The sequence below is a fragment of the Dipodomys spectabilis genome, unplaced genomic scaffold (genome assembly GCF_019054845.1).
Source record: "Dipodomys spectabilis isolate Male_0828 unplaced genomic scaffold, ASM1905484v1 ptg000215l, whole genome shotgun sequence".
NCBI classification, from domain to species: Eukaryota; Metazoa; Chordata; class Mammalia; order Rodentia; family Heteromyidae; genus Dipodomys; species Dipodomys spectabilis.
Window position 1 is genome coordinate 5,441,580 of NW_024870892.1, and position 18,584 is coordinate 5,460,163.

Consider the following 18,584-nt stretch of genomic DNA (forward strand, 5'->3'; position numbering starts at 1 on the left):
TCTGTACACCTTCATAATAACAATAAAATTATGTTTAAAAATTTTAAAAACCTCTGTATATCAACTTTATAATAACAATTTAAAAAAACCCTGTCCCACTGGGCACCGGTAGCTCACATCTATAATCCTAGCTACTCAGGAAGCTGAGATCTGAGGATTGCAGTTCAAAGCTAGTTGGGCAGGAAAGTCCGTAAGACTCTTATCTCTAATGAACCACTAGAAAACCGGAAGTGGTCTGTGGCTCAAGTGGTAGAGTGGTTGCCTTGAGCTGAAGAGCCGAGGGACAACGCCCAGGCCCAGAGTTCAAGCCCCATGACCAACCAAACAAAAAAAAGTTAAACTCAAATAATTTTTTAATCCTTAACATGGTGCTTTTGACACTTCATGGAATATTTGTATATAAATGGTATGTAGATATGTATATATGGTTTCTCTCATTTGCAATAATTAGTATACATCTAAGATAATTTTATCAGATGAGCAGAAAAGCTCATAAGTTATGTACATATGACCATATAAGATGATGCAAGTGAAATGAATCCCAAGATATGGACATAAGAGGTCTTTCTTTTTTGTTGTTTTTAATGTACTATGTGATTTTTTTGTTTCCTTTGTATGTTCTTCTCCCCATGATCTATCCCTTGTTGCCACTTCATTTTGGTACCCTGCATCTTGTATATACATTTGTCTAATTTGGGAAAGGGGAATAACAAAACACTAAAACAAAGACACAGGATGATCCATTGCAACAATGATACCCACAAGACACTATATTGGAAATGGACTTTACAATTTCAGGGGTGGGGAGTGAGGGAAGTGAGGGAGGGAAGGGATAGTAGGAGAACAACAAAGGAGGGGGTAACAATAGGGGGGGTATGATTGGGTGGGAGGGAGGGGGAGGCTGGGAAGGGAGGTGAAGGGTAAACAAAGGAGGAAGCTGCAATGCTTGGTAAGAAATGTATGCATTATCCTGCCCATGTAATTGTAACCCCTCTGTACAGTATGTTCTCAAATAAAATAAAATAAAATTAAAAAAAAATGTACTCATTACCTTACTCATGTAATGGCAACTACTCTGTACAGCATCTTTACAATAAAATAAAATTTTAAAAATAGTGGATTTTCACTGCAAATATTTTGAGTAGAGTATAATGGGTGGGTCCTTTCTGTATGTCAGGTTTTAAAATATGACTGTGCATTTGACAATTCTTATATAGACTTCTAGGTCTTACCTTCAGAGTTTCTTAGTAGATGAGGCCCTGAATTCAAGCTCTAGTACCAACGATAGATAGATAGATAGATAGATAGATAGATAGATAGATAGATAGATAGATAGATAGATAGATAGATAGATAGATAGATAGATAGATAGACAAAGAATAACAGAAAATGAATACCAAGTGTTACTGAAAGAAGTATTCACCATTGACCACAAGGTGGCAGCAGTGGAAAGCTGCTGAAAGAATAGCCAGTGATGGGGTGTGGTCAGCCTGGGCCTGCGGGATGGCACTTGGAGCTAAGTTTGTCAGAGAGATCTTGTGTTTACGAGATCAATTTCTCTTCTCTGGTTGCCTTTTCCAGCATGAGAAACAAGAACAGGTTTGATTACTCTGTAAGTGGCAATACTTCCTTAGCACCTGTTTCCTACTCACTTAAATTATATAAAATGTACTTTCAGCTTCATGTGGTGGTGGCACGGCCTGTAATTCCAGCTGCTCTGGGAAAGGGGGAAGAAGGATCGTGGTCTGAGCCTATCTGAAAGTGAGAGATAGTCCAGGCTCAAGTAGACAAACCAGCAAGCACTCCAAAGAACTAACAAAACGGAATTCTACATTTCACTATGGTGTTACATATGCATGTCAACATGAAAGCATATTTTTTTCCTATTCTTTTCTTCTTGGTGCTAAAAAGTTCTGCTTATAACACCAACTTGACAGTGATTAAAGTGTATAAATGATAGACAATAATAGAAACTATTATTATTGGAAAAGGAAGAATACAGGTATAGGGAATATGTTCCCTTTAGATTTAACCACAGGCCAAATAGTTTAGAAGAGACTTCCCACAATGAAGCAAGAATGTTCCTTGCCATTGCATAAACTCGCTTTGCTTCTAAAGAAGCCGCTATACTTGTGCTTCTCGGGGCTCACTGTGCTGATGAATCTCTGGGACTCTGTTAGAACACTGCTTCTGATGTGGGGGGCTGTGGGGAACCAAGGAGACTCCTTTCTAACCATCTCCCCAGTGAGGCTGCTGATACCAGACCACATCAAGAGGCCAGCAGTTAAAGCCACACTCTCAGGCTATCACAATTGAGAACATCTGTGCCTGTGAATTATGTGATCTGATGACCCCAGGTTACATCTTAGATATATGGTGCATTGTTTAATTATACTTTGAAACAGTATGTTGACCCAGTTACAATGTAGATTCATTTTTTTGTAAAAGAAGTTATTAATGATATTGTTATACCTTTTCCAGAACTGGTCCAAAATAGGGATTTCTAGTTATCTTTTGTTGTAGAACAACAAAAGTTGTTTGTTCCAAACACTTAGTGGCTTTAAACAAAAAAAACATTCCATTCTATTTCAAAAATAGAGAGGGAAAGATACAGAGGTTAACATCAAACCATAAATATATCCTGATGACTTTTAAAGAGACTGGGAGTGCACTGTCTCCATCAGTACCAGCACAGAACCAGGGAACAGGCCCTGGACACTGAGTATTCCACAGACCCAGGCCCAAAGCCCCAAAGATTCTGTTAAAGTACTGAGATTTACTCCTAGTTGAAGAGGATGGAGACATAGATGATGGACACACTCACACCTTCAGTGTACCAGCTGCCAGTCATGGCACTTATACTGTGTGATCTGGCAGTGTTTCACCAGGCTTCATCACTGCCAATCATCCGGAGACACTGGCTGTTGATCTGTCATGAGGTCACCTGGCTTACCTTGTAGTGGGGGCTTCAGCTTCTCCTCCTTGCTAGCACCACCAGGGCTGGAGATGGAACTCTCCTAGTTTTCCCTGTCACTTTTCTGTTTTTTCCAGCTCCTGTCTTGTAGTTCTCAGAGTTCAGTCCTCAGTTTTGCTCTTCCTGAAGGAATCATCTTCTCACATTTGTTCTCCAGGGTTTGGAGAGAATAGGGAACACAAGTTGAGTTTCCCTGGCCAAACATCAAGCTTTTACTGGGAATCAATGTCAGCAATGTGAACACTGAGCTGATCTCAACTTGCAATGTTTTGTGGGAATCTGGCACTGCTGTGACTGATGTTTCAACAGGGACACCGAGTTCACGTGGATCCCAGTAGTTGCCAGCCAATATTTTATCCATATTGTACTTAGTTCATTAAAGAGAGCACTACTGGCATTTTGCCAGAACACAATATATAATACATAGGCAAATCCACATTAGTTTTTGTGTTTGTTCTTACAGACCAGGTAATAACAAACCAAGAGCTATCTTGAAACTTAAAAACATTCATACTATCTAAGTATGAAATGAAATTCACAAGATAGGATTTATACTTCATATATAAAGGGGGGGAATCAGATCAAATTCAGGGTCTTCAGGGGATTCTTTAGTTTTGTAAATTATGTTATTATATTCCTGTTACCCAAACAATTATGGTATCACTGTGGTTCATGGGGAAGGGCAGTTCATAAATATAAATAGCTGAAATTTATTTCTCTGAATTACTTTATTTCTCCATAATCACTGAAACTTGTTACCTACTTCTTGTACATACAACAGTATTGAAAGTTAGAAGAAATCTGTTCTAATATAGCAAACTGATAGTTTTCCTGATCATAGTGAGCCTTTTGCATTTGTGTACAGTCCTAGTCCTGGTATCTAACATTGGCTTAGGTCCCTGGTCCTTATTTTTCTCATTATAAATGTTCCAACTTACCAAAAATAATTCGGTATTGTTCAGGTCTTTAAGGATTGGCTATGTAGGAGAACAGGAAGGATCCCAGCTTAGGTCTCCAGAAAACTAATTAATACTCAGTAACACTGACATAGGACTTCACATCTTCAAAGGACACTGCAAACACTAATTAACCCACATACTGACCCTTTTAAAGACAAGCAAGCAGGGATTAGCATGTTTTATGGATGGAAAGCTGAGTTGTAATACAGCTGTGAACACGCATGGCCCAGGGCTTATCCACAGCTATGAGTTGTCTTTCCCATTACATTCTAGAGGCTTCTAGAACATTATATATAGAGGCTTCTATACCATTAACATTTTAGTAGGTAATTACTTATTATATGTGACTTCTGTGCTTCAAGAGGTACGTAGCAGAACTCACATTTTTAGCCAGATTCCAATAACAGCACCTTGGGCTTTACCAGCAGAAAGTTCCCAGATGTTGTCATCCCGGGGAGAAAAAATCCTCTCCACAGGCGACAAGAAAGACAAAAGGATTGGGAATGCCATCACGAGGTTTCCTTTTATGAATAAATTTCTCTCCAATTCATCTTCTTTTGCTACTTCAATTACTAGAATCTCTGCTGATTGTTTCCTTATATCTTCTGCAAAAATTACTGGCACAGTACAATCGTTCTAACACACACACATATACACTTCATCCTATAAGCAACTCAATAAAATAGACACTCTAATTATGCTAATGCATAGAGGAAAAGTTACATGGGTTGCCTGAGCAGACTCCCAATTCTAAACTCAAACTCATTTAAACAGAGTTTTCACTAATGGACGCAGTTCATTTTGCATCTTCTAGTACTCATTACCTGAATTATGAAATGGTAACCCCTCTGTACAACACCTTAGTAATAACAATAAAATTATATTATAGTAATAATAAAATTATATTTAAATAAAAATAAAAGTAATCAGTAGAATTGTACACCCAAGTTATTCATAATACATTCAATAGACATAAGCTCCATTGAAACAGGAAGTGCTCATATACAATTATTTATATTGTCCAAGAGATAAACCAAAAAGTTGATTTAGATAAACATTAACTGCTGAAAATTATAAGGAACACAAAAATTCAAAGTTTCCCAGAAGGTAGACTGAAAAGGGTTCATGACTAGGGTGCTAGAATAACTTTAAGGATAAAGATTATGTAAAACCTGTGACTTAGAGATTAATTTGATTTAGAAATATAAGAAACTAATGAAACAGACACTAATGAAAGGTAGTCTAGGTATAAAGAACAGGAAACTAAGGGAATTTGAAAGGGTGAGGTGTATGGAGGAAATCAGTTGGGTAGACTTGCTAAGCACCAAGAAGTTAGAAGGAAAAATTAGTTCAAGATCATTTTCAAATGAATTATTATTAAAACCATGTTTTCAATCCCAGAAGTTCTGTCCACTCATCCCCATATGCCAAATAAAGAGACATGGTAAAGGACAGAGAAAGGGACTTGTTATGTGCCAATTTTAAGAGCACTTAGGTACAACTTTGGTTGCCTCCAGGAATGTGCACATTCACCTTAGGTCATAAAGGAAGAAAGAACTACCAGGGAATTGGGGTGAGCTGAGGAGGTTAAAAGTCTCACATCACAAGTGCAGCCAGGTGGACCATTACAGTCTCTCAGTCTGTATCTCTGGATAGGCTCTAGAGTAAGTTGGTACGCCTACACTTTAGGAGAACTAGAACTAGTCAGTCATTGTTGGCTGGCAGGTAGTATGTAGTGTTAGTTGTTCTCACTGGGGTAATTTTGCCTTTTGGCACAAGATTATAAAAAGATGGCATTTCTTGTCCTTTTGTCACAGATGCCTATGGGTGGTAGATCCTATCCTCCCTGCAGTCCAAGGGGATGGATTGCAAAGTGACTGCAGGATGGAATGGCTCGTCATAGACACAGTTGCAAAGCAAGGAGATCTAAGATGTCTGCCCTTTACCCTTTCAGTTGATTCATGGGCCCAGCCAGACTAGCTTTAAGTTACCTCTTTGATTATCTGTTTTGGATTTTATTCCCTTAGGCCTTAGCAAATACAGAAGGAAAAAAAAAAGGAGGCCTCATTTAATGTCTCTTATGTGTTACAGACTGCTATCTACCTTGGCAAACATAACCTTATTCAGCCATTAAAGGTTTCAAGATCAGAGCACGTGTTGAGGTGTACATGATGTGTCTGTCTGCATCTGGTAGCTCAACTGAGACAGCTTGCATCTCCCTGTTCTTAAGCTTTTGGCTTACAGCTATGGGACCCGTGACAGCTCCCCAAATCAGTGTGTCTGCCAGATTTCCATGACTATAACAAATGCCTGAGATAAACAACTTGCAAAGAGGAAAAGGTTTATTTTGGATCACATTTTGGAGGCTCTAGGCCATGATTGGTTAGCTCGATGGCTATGGATTGTGGTTAAGTCAGCACACTGGAGTAGGAGTGGTAGAGAACACTGTCCTATATCATGAGCTAAGGAGAGAGGGAGCCAATAATCCTCTTTAAAAACATGTTCCCACAGACCTAAAGATGTCTCAATAGGTCCTATTTTAAAAGTCCACACCTCCTAGTAGTACCACTATCAATCAAGTCCTTAGTGCACAGTTCTTCAGTCAAGATCCAAATGGTAACAGCAGGGTGAGAGGAGAATGAGGTGACTAGAGGAGGGGGGTGAGGGGGGTGGGAAGAGGAGACCAGAAAAGAGAGAGAAAAAGAGAGACTGGGTATGTCTGGTCATGAGGGATTTATAATGTAATCATGAGCAACATTCTATCACCTCTCTCATAGTTGATCAAAAGGAAGGAAACCTCAGGTCTGCCTATTTCCAAATTAAGGGATTTCTACAGGAAACATGGGGAGCCAGAGAGCCCAGGATCCAAGTTAAAAAATATTTACTATAAGCCAGGATAGATAACACAATCTGTATGTAATCTCAGCACTCAGGAGTCAGTGGTAGGAGGATGATGAGATTGTGGTTGGCCAGATGTATACACAATGACACCCTGTTCAAAAAAAAAAACAAACCAAACCAAAATCTGCCCAGTCTGCCCATTGATTGCTAATGATATATTCCTAACTGTATATTACACTGTTAAGTTAAACTACTCTCCCCAAAGTAAGGAACCTAAAGTTTCATAGGAGCCCTCTTCACCTAGATTCCAGACAAAGCCTAAGTGTGACGCAGCTACTCCAACTGTCTGACTTTCCAAGAAACTATTCTCAGTCCGAAGAAATCAATGGGGATTGTCATTACAGTTTAAAGTCATCAGGGATGCAGGACAGGGTAGAGCTCTTCATAAAGCTGTTGCCCCGTTTTCTAGCAAGAAATCATGGCCTGGGCAAACAAGAGCAGGTTGCTATGGCATATTATTTCTGCATAGTCATGACTGATCGTGACAGCACAGACAGGGTGTCTGCTTGCTTTGAGCTTCTAGTCTCATGGAGGAAATAGTGCTTCAGGGAAAAAAAATAAGGCAGAGTAAAAGGATAGTAAGTGCTGGTGGTATAGGTGTGGTGCTTGAGCAGGGCTGGAGAGATAACAGGAAGGACAGTGTAGGGTAAATGGAGCCAGCCAAGCTTCTCTTGGAAAGCTTTAGGCCTGCACATCCCAATGACTGGGACACAGCTGGCTCAACACATCCATGCAACCTAGTCATGTTCGCATGTGCTACCTTAAGTAGCATGTAGCCTTGAGACTGGGCCTTGCCTGGCCATCCTTGGCCAAATACCACTTTGTCTAGTGAGGGTATAAGCAGATACCAGTGAGGGATAGAAAGCAATGGGATCACTGTTAGACAGTGAGCTGCTGCTGGGGGTCAGACGTGAACCTTGGACAGAATGAAGCTGGTGCTGCTGAGTGTGAGTCGATGCCAGAATGGCCAGCGAACAATGTGCCACTTGTTACGTTGAGGCCTGATGTTACTGTTGTGGTGAATCTATAGACAAGAACGTTTTACATAACTATGACCTCCATCCCCACCTTGCCTGGCATCTATCTGTGGCCTGCCTAAGACAAAGGACAACCAGAGAAAAGAACCATTAGTAACACAGCAAGTCAGAGTACTGGGCAATGCACAGTCACACCTCAGGCTGCAGAAGTTACGAAGGCAATGTAGCTGTTGTTTTGTCCCTGGATTCAGGCCACTGCATCCAAAAGCAAGAAAGTTCTAGGTCTCACGAAAGAAACAATTCAAGTATAGACTTAGGCAAGAGCAGGTTTATTAATACAAAGCAAAAGTGTGGGCAGACAAAAAAAGAACTACCCTGTGGGTCCCCAAACCCTCATGCTTCATTGAGTCTGCATAGTTGTTCCTAAGACAACTGGGTTATAGGTGAGTGCTGGTGGCTCACACCTGTCATCCTGGAGACTCAGGAGGCTGAGATCTGAGGATCCTAGTTTGAAGCCAGCCTGGGCAGGAAAGTCCATGAGACTCTCTTCTCCAATTAACCACCAAAAAACTGCAAATGGAGCCGTGGCTCAAAATGGTGGAGCACTAGCCTTGAGCACAAAAGCTCAGGGACAGAGCCCAGGGCATGAGTTCAAGCCCCATGACTCACCAAGAAAAAGAAGAAAAAAGAAAAAGAAGAAAATTGTTATGTCAGTAACCTCTAAAGTCATCAATTCTTCCCTCCTGAAATGTGGGGCTGGGGGTTTGTGCCTTGTTGGTCCCACCAGGGCTGTCATTTCCCATGGGCTATGAAGATTGCAGGTTATTAAGATCCTGCTGTATTTCACAATTTGTTCTATTACTATTGGTGGGGCAGGATTTGATAGCTTTTAGTCAACACCCAAGCCATCTGTCTCAGCCATCTTAGTTAGGGAAGAATTTCCTAACTCCAGGAGAGCAACACAACTTCACTGGCATCTTTGAAAGTAAAGTTCTGTTCTTTTAGAGAAGGAAACACAGTACAGTAAGAACACAAGGAAGGCCATTTAAGTCAGTCTTCAACAATGGAGTAAGTGGCACATGAGAGTTGTCACAGGTGGCAAAAGGCCACATACTGAATGAAGCTCTAATGTAAATGACTATGCGGTAGAGGTGAGAATATAGGATAAGGTAAGGACAATTAGGATTGTTTGCTTGAAAAGCTTACATTACGTAGTAAGAAGAGTAAAAGAGATGACAACACAGGATCCCAGACCGCTTTAAAATAATATAGAGACAAAATCAGGAAAGATGGATCACTGATAACTGTTCAAACTGAATGGAGTATACAGCTTCATATCTCCTTTTATATGTATTTTCTTTAATAAACTTTACAAGTGGACCCATCAATAAGCAACTTAACTGCAAACATGAGGGAGACAAGAGAAATCGAGAAAGCCATTTTTAAAAGGTTTTTCAGTGTATATCAAGGTGAAAAAAAAAGGATAACTTTGAACAAGTAGTTATTTCTTCTAAGAAATAAAAGCACTTGTGTACATAGACTACAGAAAGGATTTGTCACACTGGTTCATAGGAAAAGTGGGTGTAGTATGGCGATATAACCTACAAGTTGAACAGTAATGGGTTAACAAGGCATGTTATAGTAATTCAACAGCATATTGGGTGATGATGCACTTAGTGACCTGTAAATATTCTGGCCACTTACTGAAAAATAATTAAAATAAGTAATGCTGGCTAACTTTATGACCACCTGTTACCCTGAATGGTGGTTTTGCACTTACTACGGGCAACTTAAAATGACAGTACTATTATCTTTGTGGTAAAATTATGGCTTTTTCACCCATTATACTCATTTGTATATTGTAGTTTTCCCAATAAGGACAAAAATATACAAATTGAAAGTCTTACTAAAGCTCATTTGGTAATGTGAAATGCAAGGACCTCAAAAGGTATTTGATTTAGGCCAATTAAAAAGCAGACCTACAAGCTGGACATGGGGGTACAGACCTGTAATCCTAGACCTAGGAGGATGGCAGTTCAAGGTTAGCCTGGGCAGTATGTGAAAACTCTTCTCAACCAGTAAAAAGTTGGGTATGGTGGTTCCCTCTGTTAATTCAGCTATAAGGGAAGCATAAATATAAAGATTGTGGTTAAGGCCAGCTCTAAAATAAAGATGAGATCCTATCTCAAAAATAATCAGAGCCAAACAGGTTCAGTTGGTAGAACACCAGACTAACAAGCAAATATTTGAGTTCAAATATGCATTAATACCATGATCGAATGAAGTCAATGTTATAAAATAAGGCAAACATAAGCATAGGTTACTTTAATAATATATTAAATATTTTATTTAAATATAGCAAACATCTTTCTATTATTCCAATAAAACTGCAAATTACTTGCAAACAATCTATGTACAGTAAGCACCTCAGACACCAAATTCCCCTCTTTGAGGGCTAGCATGAAAGCACATTTTCAACATATGCTGCATCTCAAGTTTGATTCACAAATCCACAAATCAAGATGCACTATACATTGTACATATCGACATTAAATAGCCTATTCATAAAAGCCAATAAGATTATGTCACTATGACACCCACTCAATGGATTGTATCGAGGAAAATCACTCTGAGTACTATTCATAATGCAGTATAAATTCACATAAAACACTCCAAGATATCCTATTTTAGGAAAAGAATTAAATGTGATCTAATTTTTAAAAATCAGTTGGGTTTTAAGTATTTAAACTATTATGTCTCATTCAAGTTAAGATAAAAATATGACCAAGTATTATATATTAGTGTTTGTCTCTGATATTATAAATGTTTTCAACATTTCCCATTCACAGGAGGTATCTATCTTCAAGTAAAAAGACATTGTTGCAGGCTCAATTGTAGGTCTTATGCCCATTTTTGTATAATACTCTTATTAGCCAAAAATCTATCAAAAATTTTAATTGACTAGAAAAGTTTGCTTAACTCAATACTTTCACTAAAGCCCTCTAAATGTATTTTTTAAATATCTGAGTCAAAAGTTTAGATTCTTTAAATTATGCGATTTTTTTGGATAAAAATCCCAAGTACTGATACTGCTAAGAGAATTTCTAGGCTTTGGGTCATTCAGTTCCTTTTCTGTTTTAAAAGGTGAAATTAATGTTTCTTTATATGTAAAAGCACTTTTTAAGTCCTGATTTTCAAAGGCAAAAATGAAATACTGCTTAATGCTTTGCATTCACCTTTGCATTCTCAGATCCAAAGCTTTCCTCAGAAGCCAGCTCTAAATCAAATACAGATTTTCCTCTTGCAATTCACCCCGGTCTAATGAATCAGTTACCCAACTTTCTTTTAAGATTTTAAACTTTTTCTTAAAAGTTCTTCTGAAAGCTTTAAATTTTCCAACACGACTTTGGTCCTGTCCAACAATCACAAGAGACACCCCCTCAGCTAAACAGGAAACAACTTTTGCCCCATAAAATTGAAGTTCTAGGGCCATAATAGCTAATTTTGTTCCCCCGATTTTGGTATTCAAGTCATTGATGACCCCATACAAGTCCATATAAACAGTGTGGTGCCGAAACATGGCAATAGGAGAACCATCCCATGAGTAACGGTATTCTAAATCAGCGATCACAGATGTCATTTCTTCTGGAGTCTGTTCACTAGAATTCTTTATTCCTGAAAACACTTCCTGCAGTTGATTCAAATCTGTATCAACAAAATAACTATCACCATAGCAATCGTATTCACGAGCAAAATGCTGTTTTGTTGAGGGACACATGTGAATCATAAAGCGAGGTTGCCAGGGGACACAGCTTTTGGTCTTAAAACACTCCAACAGCCACGCAGGCTTGACAACATCATGTTTATCTGAAGAAATAATGTTCTTCACCCTGATGTTCTCAGACCCTGCAATTACGCAGTAAGTGTCTGGTCCTGGATTCTGTACTATGTAACCGCCCAGTTCTGCAATTCTGCTCTCTAGCTCTGGCTTTGGATGTTGGTCTGTTCCGCTCATAACACAAAACTCAACATCTTCAAATACATTAGAAACTTTGCTTACATTAGATAGGTTGGGTGCTTTTAAGTGTTCGATAATGCCAATAACCTTCTTCATCTTTGGGGCAGCTTTCCGCTTTTTTTCTCGAGGTTCATCATTTTCATTTACATAGAGGTGCTTCGACGCGAGCTTTCCGGATGCTTTCCCTCTAAGTTGTTCTAAGTCACCCAGCGTCATGCATTCGTGCCACTCTTTGTCCTCTCTTATCTTCTCAATTCGGGGAAAACGCAGTGTGCAATCAGTTTTATACATTTCACTGGGGACGATCTCTGCTGCCTTAACCTGAACGATGACAGAATTACATGGTTCAATGTATACTTCTGGCTTCTCTGTGCCACATAAAATGCTACTTGGTGGGGTTTTCTTTGAGAAAGGCTTCCAATGTTTGGCCAATTTCAGACCCAGATCATACAGTTCTTTCATGGTGTACCCTGAGCCAATACGACAGAGGCTGTGAAATACGGAGGGTTTCTCCCCAGGAGGGGGCTTCTCTGCCACAGCGCACAAAAAGTGAGACATCATTCCACCCCGAGCACCTTTTCCCCAGTAGCCTCCCACAATTAAGATGTCCAACTCATCCATTAGGCCTGTGATATATTCCGGTTTAATTTTCAACCATCCTTCACCTCTTTTGTCTGGCTTATAGATAGACAGAGGGTGTTTGATCATGATCCCCTCTTCTCTTTTATCTATTGCTTCATTCAATGCATCAACTACTTCATTCTTAGTATGAGCCTGTCTTTTCTGCACCATTTCTATTCTTCCTTGTATTGGTGTAAAAGTACTGCTAAGAATCTCATACCTCTTTCTTAGGGTCTCACGTCCTAGCTTTTTATTATTAACCATCAATACATCAAAAACACAGTAACAAGTTTGCAGGTCAGAATCTTCTACCATTCTTTTAATATCAAACTTAACTCCCTTCTGCATAAACGTCTGAGTATTGGGGTTGTAGGCCATCATTTCACCATCAAGGATACAGACTTGTACGTCGGGTCTGAATGCACCATGAATGAAAGGGGTAAGAGAACCTTCCCTCGGAGAAGCACCAAACTGCTGAGTGTAGTCAAACCCATTTCGGGAGAAGTACTGGTACACATCTCCATCTTTGTGCATCTGCATACGCTCTCCATCCAGCTTTGTCTCAATGTAGAAGCCCTGGTTTTTCATGTCCTTCTCAATGCGTTCAATGTCTGCAATGGCAGCTAGCATTGGTTTAAAGGCAGAAAACAAAGTGATAGAAATATCACTGAGCCCCACTGAGGGATCATGCAGTTGCCTACAGACTTTTTCCAGATCTGTGGTCACATTGTGCAACTCAACAGCATCACTATGGAAAACCGAAAATATAGTTTGCTGACTAATACCAAGCTTTAAGTCCTTGACAATCATTCGGATGAGCCACTTTTGCTCAAGTGCTGAGCTCTGGGTTATCAGCTGAAGCAGACTCTTTTTTATTAAGTCTTTCCTTTTGTCAGAATTACTACTGGCAACAGAGTCCAAAAGTTCATTTACCTGCTGTATAGTCAAACTTCCTTTCTGTAAGCATCTTGGCTTTAGTACAAAGTACGCAATCATTGCAAAGTCTCCAGCATCGCTCCGAGCTCCAGTGGGTGTTCTGTAATTCAGGAGTTTGAGGGCATCTTTCCCATCTTTTGGTAAATTAAGCAATTCAATATAAAGCTTAGCAAGCATTGTTTCTTTGATTCCATACGCCATTCTTTCTCTCTCTAGCTGAGGAAGAATAAGTCTCATTGCTGGGTAAAAAGAGTCTGTAACGTCTTTTTTGTTCTTATGGAGGGCATCATGAAATTTTCTCCATGAATCCAAAAATTCCTTGAAGTGTCTGATTTTTTCTTCACGACCTTTACTTTTCTGTATTCGTTCTAAAGTTGAGCATAAATCCGCAAAGGGAACATGAGCTGCAACTGTCTGTAAAGTGTGTGATGCAGCCATGGAGGCAGTTAGGAGTGAGTAAATCCTTGGGTTTAACTAGTAAAGCAGAGAGAGAGTGACATTAAGGGAAAGGTAAAATCCAATTGAATAACAATGGTGATCTTATAGATATCATCTGAATCATAAGATTTATTAATGCTTATGAAATGAAAAAAGATCAGTGCTACAAAAGATCAACCTCTACATTTAATGACAGTTTTTCTTTAAGTCTTAACCAGCATTTATTACCAAAAGTGTCACCCCACATCCTTATATTTATAGCAATGACAGATAATCTTAATGATCTTACTCCCTAAAGGCCAACATTCAGAGTTAAGCTATCACATTGCTATTCTACTCAGCATATAACACGACAGACTATTGCTAATAATAAGCAAAAAAAAACAAAATCAGATGAGTCCTTTCATTTCTAGGCTCCTGCTTAGAAATTCTGAAATCTTCATCAAGAGTAAACAGGAATCCTCTTCTAGCCACACAAGCTTATTCTATGTCTACATTCACATCTTCACTCCAAATGTTGCCAAAACACTGGTGTTCAAAACCCAACTTCAAATGCCTTCCTCACATTTACCTATGCATTTTTATCACAGTTACTTACAGTTTTGCAAATATGAATTCATTTATGTACTTTTTCTGTTCATATTTTCATGCCATTTATTTCCATGTATTCAGTGATTATTGGCCAGGATGGTACTACAGCAAAGGGGATGCTTCTGCTTCTAAAAAGTATATATTCTGCAAAGAAAAAGGGATACAATGAGAACTAACTATAATAAAATGCTGAGTGCTTTAACAAAAATAAAATGTCTTAAAACAGAGCATTTTCATTTAAGTCTTCTCAAATCACAGAATAAATCATGTATATACTATTGAGGTATTATCTAGAGTATTTCCTAAAGTGGTTGCAATAAATGTGAAATTTCTTTAAAGTTTAAATTATCCTTGAAAGGTCTACTGAAATGTATAATACTCAAGTTGTTTCAATGTGGTTTCAACTATAAAGCATTAAAACAAACTTTACCAAACATGACATCAAGTTAAATGGAGGAATAAATTAAAATGATGGTTTATATTATGGCTTCAGACACCTGCTGGTACCCCAGCATATGCTGTCCTCACACTGGGGTGTCTGATGCCCGCCATAAGAACCAAAGACATTACAGACTTTTTATCCAGCAATGAGACTTACTCTTCCTCAGCTAGAGAGAATAGCTTATGGAATCAAAGGCCTTGACCTTGCTATGCAGACAATCTGTCAACTAAGAGCCATTCCCAACACATTTGGCTTTAGTTACTTTTCAAATAGTCACACATTTACCCTGGGAAATACCTGGACTACAATTCTTTGAATATACTCCCTTTAAGTACTATCACACCCAGTTTTGGCTTTTGGTTGAGAAGGAAATCTGTTGAACTTTTTTGCCTGGCCTGTCTTTGAACTTCAGTCCAATCCTCTCCTATCTCAACTACCTTAGTAGATATTAAGAGGTTTGAGTCACTGTTCTCTAGACTAAGTAGCTCCTTTTTTTAGTTTTAACTTTCTCCTTTTTTTAGTTTTAACTTTTTGTTATTATAAAGGTTATACACAGAGGGGTTACATGTCAGGTAATAAGTGCATTTTTTTTTTACAATGTCACCCCTTTCCCTTGCTCTCAGTTTTTCCCTCTTCTCCCCATATACATGTTGTATAGTTCATTTTTACCATAGTGTCTAGTGAGGACCACTGACTGCTCCATTTGTTCCAAATAGCTTCTTAAGGAGTACAGGAATCTACTGTGGTGGAAAGAACATGAGAGTCCATGTATGCCAATTCTTTACTCCAGCAAAAAAATCAGACACACAAATACAATCTCTAGTGGCCAGATATCATGCTATAATTTTTATGACCAGTAATGGATACATAGTAGGTTTCTTTGCTGAATGAATTGCTAATACCTGAAACTGAGTTCTGGAAAAAGCACATCATAAAAGGTCATGGGCAGGTTAAACACACACCAACATGGCTGTTGGGGGAAGTTAGGTTCTGACTGCATTGGCAGTGGCTCACAACAGCCATTTAGTGGCTAGAGAAAAAAAAACAAAACCTTCTCAATCTAATTTCTGATAAAGGAAACACAAGTTTCTACTGACTGGGTTAGATCAAGACATAAAGCCACCTGGGACTCTTAAGACTTTTATCTACGATTACAGTAACTGCTTCCCCTTGCTGAATTTGGTTTGTGTAACGGACACCACCACCTGGTTCCCTTAAGTGGGTTCATCATGATATAATCTACATTTACAGCTCATGCATAAAGGAGGTAATATGATATTAAGAAATACTTTTCTGGATGTTCAAGTACGAGTCTATACTTTTTACAGATTCATGTGCAGATTCTATAGGTCCCAAAACGTCCCCTTCACAAATCCCATTAAAACAAATTACTTAATAATTATGGTGAAACTTATGTAATGGCTTAGATATCCACAGAAACTAAAAGGACTATATGTGATAACAGCATTACAAAATTACTGTAAAATGAACAGACATAAAAATTTCTGCTTATTTAAACTGAATGAACAAGCATCAGAACTGCCATTGTATTTTACATGTGAGGGTATTTAGGTGATGCTTTCCATTTTTATTAGGACAAAAGAAGTTTGTAAGGGTTCAGGCTGCAGTCTAAAAAACCTAAGTTCAAATGTAAACTCTGCAAAAGCTGCTACAGGAGGCACTACTGGATCTGTGATACTTTTGTTTCTTCATCACCTGCTGATCCAAGCAACATTTAACATCTAATATTGACAACACACTCAGCATTAAGGAGTGGGGGATAGAGAAGAAAATGCGCCACTTTTTAGCACTGATATGACAGAGCATTCAAGAAAAAAGACAGCACACAATAATGACTCGTCCATGTGGCTGCTACCAATGGCCACAACAAACAAAGCAACAGGTTTTACTTAGTGAAGGCAGAAGGTGATTGAGCGCTATTATATCAGAGTAAAAGAAAGTGACGGTACAAATAAAATTCCTCTCTAGCAATCCCGACAGACTGTCTCTGAGAGAGAGGGTGAGGCTTGGAGGGGGCCCTGGGCGTCCACAGTCCCTACAGTCCTACCGGGAGTCCGTGGAAAGGAAGCAGCAGCTGGGGGAACGTGGGGGCAGAAAGTTAATGAAACACCAAGTGCAAGAGGAGCAAGAAGGCAATTCCCCCCAAACCTGGCCTCCTTTCCATTCCGGCGGCACTGGGGCCCCGCAAGGTCATCCCAAACCCTCCTCCCCGTCCAGGGACGACTCCCAGGCCCACGGGCCCCCCTTTGTGACCTGGGGTCCAGGTGTCCGCAGGACCCAGACCAGCCCGTCGGTTCCCAGGACCCGCAGGAGCCTCAGCGCGGCCTGGACGCCAGTTGGACGCTAGCTGGACGCGGGCCTAGCCTGGGGCGGCGGTGTCACCCGCAAAGCCCATCCCTTGTCTGCACAGCCTCCGGGCCCTTGACCCCCACAACCCCCGGTCCCCCCCCCCGCCCACGGCCCCGATCCCCCCACAGCACCCGGCCCCGATCCCCCCACAGCCCCCGGCCCCGATCCCCCACAGCCCCCGGTCCCGATCCTCCCACAGCCCTCGGCCCCGATCCCCCCACAGCCCCCGGCCCCGATCCCCCCCACAGCCCCCGGTCCCCACAGCCTACGGGCCCCGGGCCCCCCACAGCACCCGGCCCCGATCCCCCCACAGCCCCCGGCCCCGATCCCCCACAGCCCCCGGCCCCGCTCTCCCCAGGCGGGCAGCAGCCGGGTGGGAGGTGCCCGGTCAAGACCTAGGACGCTGCGGGTCTGAGGCCGGGTCCTGCTGACTGAGGAGACGGGACACGCACGCCGCCCCGCTAGGTGAGCGCGAAGAGTCCCGGCCACTCCCGCGCAGAGCCCCGCTGAGGCCCCCCGGCCCCACCAGCGCCCGCCGCACCAACCTCACGCAGGTACCGCCTCCGCCGCTACCAGACCGGAAGCTGCCTCTGCAAGAAGCCGGTTCCGCCAGCTGCTGTCAGCGCGTGCGCCCTGGGGCCCTGAGTCGTGACGTCACCGTCGAGGTGAGCGGGCCTCTGAGGATAGGGGCGTGGCTTGACCAGGGGCGTGGTCAGGGAGGACCCAGGAAGGACGCGGGAATTTAATTAAGCCTGTAATTGGGGCTACGAATGAACTGAAAGCGGAGGAAGCTAGGCGCCTCAGTCTCCATGTTACACCTGTACTTTATTTGGAATCTTTCTTGCCAACTGAAAGGTTCCAGGAAGGGCAACACTGATGATCTTTTAGACAAGGGACTGAAACTATCACCACTAGGGAAACTGTCTCCAAAGGAAGGAACAATTTCCCCTCACACCCTCCTGCCCCCTAAAGGAAGATAAGATCATGAGATCCAGCTGTTCTCCTCCAGTGATGACAGCGATAACCACTTCCCTGCTACCCCTCCGAACCTGAACTGAAGGTGACCAGCCAATGACCAGCCAAGCCAGACCGGCACTGGGACTACTTGATCATGCGCACCTCTCTCCGCTGCCCCAATTCTTCCTCTGTTTACTTATTATTGTGCATTTGTGTCTTTCTCGACCTCCACTGAGCTCCTACAATGCTGAGAGCTGTATCACTGAGGCAAACAGCCATAGATTATGAAGCTAGGCAAATTCCAATCTCCAATTTATTGTGTTATTTTATCTGTTTGGGTCAAAGAGAACCAAGGTTTTTCTCTAATGACCTTTCTATTTGTTGTGATTATTCGTTTAAT

General features: G+C 41.0%; 1 protein-coding gene across 3 annotated transcripts; it reads right to left on the reverse strand.

Annotated features, from left to right (window-relative positions):
- Positions 1–10,131: 10,131 nt before the first annotated feature.
- On the reverse strand, positions 10,132–17,797 carry Lig4 (DNA ligase 4). Of its 3 annotated transcripts, XM_042697270.1 has the most exons (4): positions 17,773–17,797; positions 15,527–15,597; positions 14,423–14,559; positions 10,132–13,860 (listed from the first exon to the last, which is right to left on the reverse strand). In XM_042697270.1, the coding sequence occupies exon 4, from the start codon at positions 13,822–13,824 to the stop codon at positions 11,089–11,091; it is 2,736 nt and encodes a 911-aa protein (XP_042553204.1). In that variant the 5' UTR covers positions 13,825–13,860; positions 14,423–14,559; positions 15,527–15,597; positions 17,773–17,797; the 3' UTR covers positions 10,132–11,088. The 3 variants fall into 3 exon arrangements, with proteins under 3 accessions (XP_042553204.1, XP_042553206.1, XP_042553205.1); XM_042697272.1 differs by lacking the exon at positions 15,527–15,597 and having other exon boundaries at positions 17,773–17,794; XM_042697271.1 differs by lacking the exon at positions 17,773–17,797 and having other exon boundaries at positions 15,527–15,656.
- Positions 17,798–18,584: the final 787 nt, after the last annotated feature.